Below are 10,929 nucleotides of genomic sequence, written 5' to 3'. Positions count from 1 at the left end.
CAATTCCCAGGTATTTATAACACGTAACACATTCAATTTTAGTGCCTTGCAATAATAAAATATCAGGACATTTTTTTGGTTCAACTTTAGAGGTCGAAAACATAATTAGTTTAGTCTATATTTAAAACTAGTTTAAGTTGACAAAGGCGAGACTGAACAGTATTAAATGCTGGCTGTAAACCTTGAAGTGCTTGCGAAGCTGATGACGCAAAGCAATAAATAACAGTACCATCTGCATAAAGATGATATTTAATGTTAAGGATGTTCCCAGAAATATTATTTATGTATAGCGAAGATAAAATGGGTCCCAAAACTGATCCATGAGGGACACCCTTTGAATCTGACAGGACAGATGACATACAGTCTTTCAAGACCACAGACTGTGTTCTACCTGATAGATAGACAGCAAACCAATTTATAGCAGAATCAGACAGACCAACAGTGGCAAGTCTTTTTAGTAGGATGTCCTGATTAACTGTGTCAAAAGCCTTTGATAAATCGAGGAGAAGAGCTGAACAAATTAGTTTACCATCTAAAGCAGTAATTATATCGCTAAGCACTTTCATTGCGGCTGTAATGGTACTATGTTGTTTTCTAAACCCAGACTGGAAGGGAGAGTGAATTTTATTTAATTCCAGTAAAGTTTTTAATTGTTAGTACACTAGTTTCTCTAAAAGTTTAGATGAGACACACAATTTAGATATTGGTCTATAGTTATTTAAATGAAATGGGTCATCCCCTTTAAATAAAGGAGAAACGAAGGCAGTCTTCCAGTACTTTGGCAGTTCACACAAAGACAGAAAGATTAAATAAATGTTTTAAAGGTTCAGCAATAAAATCTGCTGCTACCAGATAAAAGGTTCCAGCTTATCAGGCCCTGCATTTTTTTTTTTTGGTCTAACTGGGTAAGAGCTTTATGAACATCAGAAACAGAAAACTGAATAAAATCAAATTTTTGTGTAGTTAAATTACATGAAGTATCAGTTAAGGATGCAGTGAGCATATTAGACAAAGAACAGCGAGGTGATTGAGACTCAAATAAGGAACCTGATGAGGTGAAATGTTCATTAAAACTGTCTAAAATAGTTGTTAGGGTTTAGGGTTAGGGTTAGTGTTAGCATTTGTGATTTAAATCTTTACAGTATTCACTCACCCTCTTTTCTGTTTGGTTATAGATCTGAGAGTTTTACCTGCAGACCCTTGTCAGATTGCTGTGTGATTCATCTGGTATTTATATAAACACCCCTTTGAGTTCCTCTCACTTATAATTAACTAGATTATATCTGAACTATATTTAGACTAGTTTTGTCTTTTGATCAAATCAAGTGAATTGAGTTATGTAGCATCTTCAAATGTCAATTAAAAATGAAAGCTTTAACAAATATATGTTATATAGCATGAAATATATGCATTTTGTAAATGGTCATTCCTCTTGTTTGAAGGAGTTGAGTCTCCTGCTGCTGCATTAATGTATAAAATAATGAGTCAATGTATAATTAGTGTATAGTTTTGAGTAGGGCTGCTCCGATCACGATCGCCGATTCTTATGCTTATCTCGTCAGTAAAGCCTGTTTTCTAATCAGCGGTTAATTCCATCAGGTGCCTGATTTCACATAGAGCAACTGTTACTACACAGAGCCGTTGTTAACTGAGAAGATGCGCGAATAAACGCTGAAAATGAACGTGGATTTGCGCATCTTCTCAGTTAACAATGGCTCCTTGTAGTAACAGCTGCTCTATGTGAAATCACGCACCTGATGGAATTAACCGCTGATTAGAGAACCGGCTTTACTGACGAGATGCGCATTAACGATCGGCCGATCGTTATCGGAGCAGCCCTAGTTTTGAGACCCATACATTTTAGTAAAATGCATTTAAAAGTGTCTGGCACAATTTATTTCTGTCTATTTTACTGAAAGCCATCTAACACAAATCTCTTTTTCATCTCTGCAGATAATTTATTCAGTTCCCAGAGATGTCTATACTCTATAATCTATCAAAACTGCTTCCTCTCCTCTTCGTGAACATTGTGCTTTGTGGGGCAGCTTGTAATAATGCAGAATATGAAATTAATGGAAAGTGTTGCCCAAAGTGTCTTCCAGGTAAGTCCAGGATAAGATTTCTCTTCACCCAAACACACAATAGATGCAGATGAACTCAGATACTTCATATCTGATACTTTTTCATTATAGAGAACATCTGATACTTTCATTAATTAATAGATAGATAGATAGATAGATAGATAGATAGATAGATAATTTATTGTCTCTTAACGGGAAATTTGTTCTCACAGATTGTCATACCCTCTCCTTGAACTGTCACCTTATCGTGGTGGAGAGGTTTGAGTACCCGAATGATCCTGGGAGCTATGTTGTCTGGGGCTATATGCTCCTGGTAGGGTCTCCCAAGGCAAACAGGTCCTTGGTGACGGGCCAGACTAAGAACAGTTCATAAAACCCCTTATGGCAAAATTAAAATCAAGGACCGTGACGTCGCCCGGCATGGCGCAGCCGGGGCCCCACCCTGGAGCCAGGCCCGGGGTTGGGGCCCGTATGCGAGCGCCTGGTGGCCGGGCCTTCCCCCATGGGGTCCGGCCGGGCTTAGCCCGAAGGAGTGACGTGGGGCCGCCCTCCTGTGGGCTCACCACCTGCAGGAGGGAGCGTAAGGGGCCGGTGCATAGAGGATCGGGCGACAGTCGAAGGCGAGACCCCCGACGACCCGATCACTGGACACGGAATCTGGCTTTAGGGACGTGGAATGTCACCTCGTTGGCGGGGAAGGAGCCTGAGCTTGTGCGGGAGGTCGAGAGGTACCGACTAGAGATAGTCGGGCTCACCTCAACGCACAGCTTGGGCTCTGGAACCACACTTCTTGAGAGAGGCTGGACTCTCTACCACTCTGGAGTTGCCCATGGTGAGAGGCGGAGGGCTGGAGTGGGTTTGCTAATAGCCCCCCAGCTCAGCCGCCATGTGTTGGAGTTTACCCCGGTGAACGAGAGGGTCGCTTCCCTGCGCCTTCGAGTCGGGGATAGGTCTCTCACTGTCGTTTGTGCCTACGGGCCGAACGGCAGTGCGGACTACCCGGCCTTCTTGGAGTCTCTGGGAGGGGTGCTGGAAAGTGCTCCGACTGGAGACTCCGTCGTTCTACTGGGGGACTTCAACGCTCACGTGGGCAGTGACAGTGACACCTGGAGGGGCGTGATTGGGAGGAACGGCCCCCCTGACCTGAATCCGAGCGGTGTTCTGTTATTGGATTTCTGTGCTAACCATGGTTTGTCCATAACAAACACCATGTTCAAGCATAAGGGTGTCCACCAGTGCACGTGGCACCAGGACACCCTTGGCCGGAGGTCGATGATCGACTTTGTGGTCGTGTCATCAGACCTTCGGCCATATGTCTTGGACACTCGGGTGAAGAGAGGGGCGGAGCTGTCAACTGATCACCACCTGGTGGTGAGTTGGATCCGATGGCGGGGGAGGAAGCTGGACAGACTCGGCAGACCCAAACGTACTGTGAGGGTCTGTTGGGAACGTTTGGCCGAGCCCCCTGTCAGAGAGATCTTCAACTCCCACCTCCGGCAGAGCTTCGACCGGATCCCGAGGGAGTCTGGAGATATTGAGTCCGAGTGGACCATGTTCTCCACCTCCATTGTCGCTGCGGCTGCTCGGAGCTGTGGCCGTAAGGTCTCCGGTGCCTGTCGAGGCGGCAATCCCCGAACCCGGTGGTGGACACCGGAAGTAAGGGATGCTGTCAAGCTGAAGAAGGAGTCCTATCGGGCCTGGATGGCTTGTGGGACTCCGGAGGCAGCTGACAGGTACCGGCAGGCCAAGCGGACTGCAGCCCGGGTAGTCGTGGAGGCAAAAACTCGGGCCTGGGAGGAGTTCGGTGAGGCCATGGAGAAGGACTATCGGTTGGCCTCGAAGAGATTCTGGCAAACTGTTCGACGCCTCAGGAGGGGGAAGCAGTGCCCTACCAACACTGTTTACAGTAGAGATGGGCACCTGTTGACCTCAACTGGGGATATCGTCGGGCGGTGGAAGGAATACTTCGAGGATCTTCTCAATCCCACCGACTTGTGTTCCGTTGAGGAAGCAGTGGCTGGGGACTCGGGGGGGCACTCGTCCATCACCCGGGCTGAAGTCATCGAGGTAGTTAAAAAGCTCCTCGGTGGCAAGGCACCGGGGGTGGACGAGATCCGCCCCGAGTACCTCAAGTCTCTGGATGTTGTGGGGCTGTCTTGGCTGGCACGCCTCTGCAACATCGCATGGCGGTTGGGGACAGTACCTCTGGACTGGCAGACCGGGGTGGTGGTCCCTCTTTTCAAGAAGGGGGACCGGAGAGTGTGTTCCAACTATAGGGGGATCACACTTCTCAGCCTCCCTGGAAAAGTCTATGCCAGGGTACTGGAGAGGAGAATTCGGCCGATAGTGGAACCTCGGATCCAGGAGGAACAGTGTGGTTTTCGTCCCGGTCGTGGAACACTGGACCAGCTCTATACCCTTTCCAGGGTGCTGGAGGGTTCATGGGAGTTTGCCCAACCAGTCCACATGTGTTTTGTGGACTTGGAGAAGGCATTCGACCGTGTTCCTCGCGACATCCTGTGGAGGGTGCTCCGGGAGTATGGGGTCGGCGGCTCCCTACTTAGGGCTGTTCGGTCCCTGTACGACCGGAGCAAGAGCTTGGTTCGCATTGCCGGCAGTAAGTCAGACCTGTTCCCGGTGCATGTTGGACTCCGGCAGGGCTGCCCTTTGTCACCGGTTCTGTTCATAATTTTTATGGACAGAATTTCTAGGCGCAGCCAAGGGCCGGAGAGTGTCCGGTTTGGGGACCATACGATTTCGTCGCTGCTTTTTGCGGATGATGTTGTCGTGTTGGCATCCTCAGACCAGGACCTTCAGTGTGCATTGGGACGGTTTGCAGCCGAGTGTGAATCGGCTGGGATGAGAATCAGCACCTCCAAGTCCGAGGCCATGGTTCTCAGTCGGAAAAGGGTGGATTGCCCACTTCAGGTTGGTGGAGAGTTCCTGCCTCAAGTGGAGGAGTTCAGGTATCTTGGAGTCTTGTTCACGAGTGAGGGAAGGATGGAACGTGAGATTGACAGACGGATCGGTGCAGCTTCTGCAGTAATGCGGTCGCTGTACCGGTCTGTCGTGGTGAAGAAGGAGCTGAGCTGTAAGGCAAAGCTCTCGATTTACCGGTCAATCTACGTTCCTACTCTCACCTATGGTCATGAGCTGTGGGTCATGACCGAAAGGACAAGATCCCGGATACAGGCGGCCGAAATGAGCTTTCTCCGTCGGGTGGCTGGGCGCTCCCTTAGAGATAGGGTGAGAAGCTCGGTCACTCGGGAGGAGCTCAGAGTAGAGCCGTTGCTCCTCTACATCGAGAGGAGCCAGCTGAGGTGGCTCGGGCATCTATTTCGGATGCCTCCTGGACGCCTTCCCAGGGAGGTGTTCCAGGCACGTCTCACCGGGAGGAGGCCCCGGGGAAGACCTAGGACACGCTGGAGGGACTATGTCTCCCGGCTGGCCTGGGAACGCCTCGGGGTCCCCCCGGAAGAGCTGGAGGAAGTGGCTAGGGAGAGGGAAGTCTGGGCGTCTCTGCTTAGACTGTTGCCCCCGCGACCCGGCCCCGGATAAGCGGAAGATGATGGATGGATGGATGGATAGATTGTCATACAGCACACGCAACTGGCAAATCCATACATACATGTATACATGTAACAGCAACAACAAAAACACAAAAAGGTGAATATTCAACTTTGTAGCCTATTAAGGATTGAAATTGCAGATGGTACAAAGCTCTTTTTGAAACGAGCCCTTCTCCATGTTAGGGTCCTGTATCTTCGCCCGGAGGGCAAGAGCGTGAAGTGGAAGTTGAGGGGGTGCTCCGGGTCTGTTATTATTGTCCGGGCAAGGCGGGCTATTGCTCTGTCATTGAGTTCTGAGATGTTGGGTGTAGGGGAGTGTATTACTTTTGAAGCTATGTGTGTGATTTTATTCAGTTTGTTTTTGTTGGTGACTGACAGCATGGTGTAAAAACTGGTGGAGCAGTATAACAGAATGGGCTGGATAATACTTGTGTACAGTAGTAACTGAAGATAAGGGGCAATGTAAAGGGAATTTAGTTTTCGTAGAATATGCAGACACTGTTGGGAGCGTTTATGGATGTCCTTTATGTGATAATCAAAAGTGAGCTTGTTATCCAGGGTGAGTCCAAGATATTTGAATTTCTCAACCTGTTCTATCCTGTTGCCATGAATGGAGATCTGACTGAGACTGGGTGCATTTAAGACCAGTTCTTTTGTTTTCTCATCGTGTTGTGGTAAGCAGCAATGCTAGTGTGATCGTTGAGGAGAGCCAGGATTGTTGTATCGTCTGAGTATTTGTAGTATGTTGTGATGGATGAAGGACTAATACAGTCATTAGTGTAGAGTGTGTAAAGAAAGGGAGAGAGGACACAGCCTTGAGGAGCTCCAGTGTTGGTTATGGTGGTGTCCGATGTGACAGACCCTATCCTCACAGCCTGTGGCCTGTTGCTCAAGAAACTGTGAATCAGATGGATGTAATGAGGTGCAAAGTTGAGCTTACGTAGTTTTTTAATCATCTGATGACGTTGAATTGTATTAAAAGCTGAGCTTAAGTCCACAAAAAGAACTGCAGCAGAGTTACCAGATACTTCCAGATGTTGAAGGAGGGAATGAAGGAGACATACAATAGCATCCTCCGTCCCTCGCCTGGCTTTATAGGCAAACTGATGTTTGTCCAGCTGTGGATCGACAGTTGACAAGATGTTGCGCAGAATCAGTTTTTCATAACATTTGCTTGCTATGGGTGTGAGAGTAACAGGTCTGTAATGGTTGAGCTCTGATGGACGGGGTTTCTTTGGTAGAGGAATGATGGTGGACTTTTTCCATAGGGTGGGCCACCGTGCTGTACTGTATGACTCATGCATTCTGGAATACAGAACCGGGGAGAGTTCCATTGCACAAAGCTTGAGCACCCTGGCAGGGATGCCGTCTGGCCCCATGGCCTTGCCGATTTTACACCTACTCAGCTCCTGTCGAATATCCACCTCTGTAAAGGGAGGAGTTGTCGGTAGATCTGAAGGGAGAGCGTTAAGTAGCTCATTGCAGACAGCTGAATAATCATTGATGTCAAATCTGGAGTAAAAGGTATTAAGGCTTTTGGCAAATGTTGTGGGGTTAGAAATAGTGCTATGATCTTGTTTCACATTCTGTGCCGTCAGAATTTTTATTTTCTTGAAGGCTTGTTTTGTGTTCATTTTAGAAAACTCATGTTCTATTTTCTTCTTGTATTTAAGTTTTTCTTTAAAAATGTCTTTTTTTTTATCTGTCTGTCCAATATTTTGAGTGAAAGCCAATCCTTGCATTGAAATATTTTGTGTTTCTCAGCCAGTTTTTGTTTAATCTGTGGAGTAATCCAAGGCCTGGAGTTAGGGACAGTTTTTAATGTTTTTGTTGGTATACAGTTACTTATGCAAAACTTTATGTAGTCTGTTATAACTGACAGTCTTCCATCCAAAGGACCGTTAAAACGGTCCAGTCAGTGCATGCAAGGGAACCTTGCAGACATGCAATTGCATCCGCCGACCACTGTGGAGCGCTGTGGACTTGTGGCTTGATGCGCTTCAGTAAGTTCCTGTCTGTAACCAGGAAGAAAAACCAAAACATTATGGTCCGAGGAGCCCAGAGGAGGATGAGCCCGAATAGTAAATGCATCCAAAACATTCCCGTAACACAGATCCAAGACATTTCCCTTCCTTGTGGGCCAATGCACATACTGATGGAAGGAAGGCAGTACGCTGTCAAGACTGCAGTTGTTTTAATCGCCCATATAAAACACCGGGGCTCGGGGGTATTTACTTAGCATTGAGTTAGCATTCTCCGCTATTAGCTCTGCTGCTGCTTGTATGTTCGCGTCAGGTGGACAGTAAACACACCCGAAAACCACCGTGGGGAATTCTCTTTGAAGATAGAAGGGGCGTAGTGATAGTGTTAATATCTCTACGTCCGGTGTGCATATGATGCTGTGTATTTTTATGTTGGTGCACCAGCGCTTGTTTAAAAAGACACATAGTCCTCCACCCCTCTCCTTACCTGACTGACGGGTCCTGTCAGCCCGGACGGTCAAGAAGTTGTCCAAGTTGATCTCAGAATCCGAGATGGATTCATGGAGCCAGGACTCAGTTAATGCGATGATACACGCGTCCCTGAAAAGTCTCTCCCCCTGACACTTGGCATGAAGTTGATCCATCTTATTCCGGAGGGAGCGTACATTGGCCAATATGACAGAAGGTAATGGAGGTCTATAAGGACGCCTTCTTACTGATACTGATGAACAACTGTAATATGCTCCTAATATAATCTTCAGGGTTTGGACTGATGTGGCCAGGGCTTTGTTAAAACTAAACCTCCACCAATCTGGTGTTTCTCTGTGGTAGATTCTCTTCATCTGGTGTAAAAATAATAAATAGAAGCAGTGAGTGCAGGCCATGTGTTGAGTTACAGTCTGAGATCTGTTTATATAGTGCACCGTTTTATTTTCTGAACTGATTCTTCATTATAAGTCACTTATTTGACAGATATTATTATAGTTACATAATCCCCAGATATATTTCAGGGTCTAGGTTAGTGGTTTCTGAGACAGACGATGGTTTGTAATCTCTGATCTATCATCATTGCATTAAACACAACATGACTCCAGTCTAGGATTGAGTATTGATTCAGATTTACTGATTTATTTCACTTTGATTCTGATTCACAAACATTCACAACTCTTGTCAAGTTGTTCAGAAGAAGCAGATGTCCCTGAAAATAGGCATAAAGTAAAAAAGAGGTCAAAAACCAATAATGGGATTGTTCATAACAAGACCCAGATTTATTAGACAATCTGTGTTCCCAGCGTTATTACAGTCAAATTATTTGTATTAATATTGTTTTATTTATTCTAGAGTGTTTTCTAAATCAGAAAAAATATTTATTGGTCAAGTGTGCACAAGCACACAAGGGATTTGTTGTGAAGTTAGAAATGTAGTTAACATAAAATCAAGATACAGAACATAAGAAACATATACAATATATATATATATATATATATATATATATATATATATATATATATATAGAAAAATATACAGACATACAATAAATACAACTTACACAGTTACAAATACATGTAAAAGTTATGTACATATGGCAGTTATAAACATTTAATAATGTACTGTCCTTTTTCTTTGATGTTGTCTAGGAAAGCGAGTTTATAAACACTGTGATGAGATCAGAAGCACAACATGTGATTCATGTCCCTTCATGACTTACTCTAATACACCTAATGGATTTATAGAGTGTCTGCCCTGTTCTGTGTGTGATACGAGTGAGTAAAACTGTCTTTCTTAGTGACTCATCATTGGTTCATATATATTGTAATTTTATTTTCCAGCTGACTTCTCATTGCCAGGTTTTCTTCAATTGATTCATTAGTTTTCTTTCTTGTTGAAGGTGATGGAGTGACAGTAAAGCAGGCATGTACATTAACATCAGACACAGTGTGTGGACCTCTTCCTGGTTATTACTGTATAGACTCGCTCTATAACTGTAAAAGAGCCAAGAAACATTCATCCTGCTCACCTGGACAATACATCAAGCAAACCGGTCAGTCTTTTATCAGTCCAGCAGCTTTAATATGCATCTATAAAAACTGAGAGGAATAACTCTCTATTAAATAACTCAATTATGGAAATATGTATGTTGTTCTAAAGCAGCTTTACAATTTATTTCACCTGGAGAAAGTGTTAAGTGATTCCTCATTATAGACATTGCTTGTATCTCTTATATCCACCTGAACAAATCTACTAAATTATGATCAGGTTGATTATTAGTTATGTGAAGATTAATTTAGTGTCAGGTGCTCTACTGAATAATGATGTGATCGTCTGTGAGACTGTGTTTATTGCTCATGTACTGATGCTGTGTGTTTAATTGTATTTGTATAGGAACAGAGTTCAGAGATACAGTGTGTGATCACTGTCCTGCTGGTTCATATTCAGATGGGACACTCTGCAAATTACATACAAAGTATTAATATTTTAAAACACTGACACCTTCTTAAATTAAATTTTTCCCCTTACAAGAGATATATTTGTAGTTAATCTTGAGTACTGTATCTCTCTCTAACAGCTGTGAATCTCTAGACAAGACAACTATCAGAGAAGGAACAGATACGACTGATGCTGAGTGCAGAGATAGACCAACTTCATATTTACTGCCACTGATTCTGTGTGTGAGTGGAGTGTGTTTGATGTTACGTTTTGTCACAATTGGAATTACCGTAAAGAACAAAAATAATCAAAATAGAGGATTAAATCGAGTTACAACCCAAGATTTGGAACAGCAAACTTTGTATTTAATCATATAATGTTTGTAAATAGTAATATTATAATAAAAGTAAAATGTTTTATTTTTTTGATGTAGACAAATAAAGAAGTAAAGTCTGCACACTGAAAGCTACTGCTCCAGAGGAATTTAATCAAGCAACAACCCTCAGGTCTTCATCAGGCACAATATTAATGTGAGGTGAAGTCAACTTTAAATAGACACAGGTGATCACCTTAATTAGGCACACCCAAGCAGTCATGTGACACATACAAGTCATGTCTATTATGAGACAAATACAAATCATGCAACAGATACAAACTACAAAGATATTTTGAATCTCTATAAAAATGGCTTAATATCAAAATCCTCATTCAAACCTAAAGGTGACAATGTATGTAAAGTATAAATCCCAAAACATTCCCTCTGTAATAATTTCTTCTCATAATCTCCTCCTCTTAAGGGTTTTGTTACCTTTTCTATACTGATACTGCAGAACGCTGACATTATGGCCTGCTTGTCTAAAATGAGACGCT

General features: G+C 44.2%; 1 protein-coding gene across 1 annotated transcript; it reads left to right on the top strand.

Moving 5' to 3' along the window:
* The first annotated feature begins 1,884 nt into the window (after positions 1-1,884).
* On the top strand, positions 1,885-10,524 carry LOC113039129 (tumor necrosis factor receptor superfamily member 14-like). The gene is made up of 5 exons (XM_026197034.1): positions 1,885-2,102; positions 9,270-9,395; positions 9,521-9,673; positions 10,015-10,096; positions 10,199-10,524. Exons 1-5 carry the CDS (start codon positions 1,976-1,978, stop codon positions 10,434-10,436), a joined length of 726 nt encoding a protein of 241 aa, XP_026052819.1. The 5' UTR covers positions 1,885-1,975; the 3' UTR covers positions 10,437-10,524.
* The last annotated feature ends 405 nt before the right edge of the window (positions 10,525-10,929 follow it).

The sequence above is a fragment of the Carassius auratus genome, chromosome 21 (genome assembly GCF_003368295.1).
Source record: "Carassius auratus strain Wakin chromosome 21, ASM336829v1, whole genome shotgun sequence".
Lineage (NCBI taxonomy): Eukaryota > Metazoa > Chordata > Actinopteri > Cypriniformes > Cyprinidae > Carassius > Carassius auratus.
Note: the sequence above shows the minus strand (reverse complement) of the source record. Positions and strands in the feature narration are given on the sequence as shown.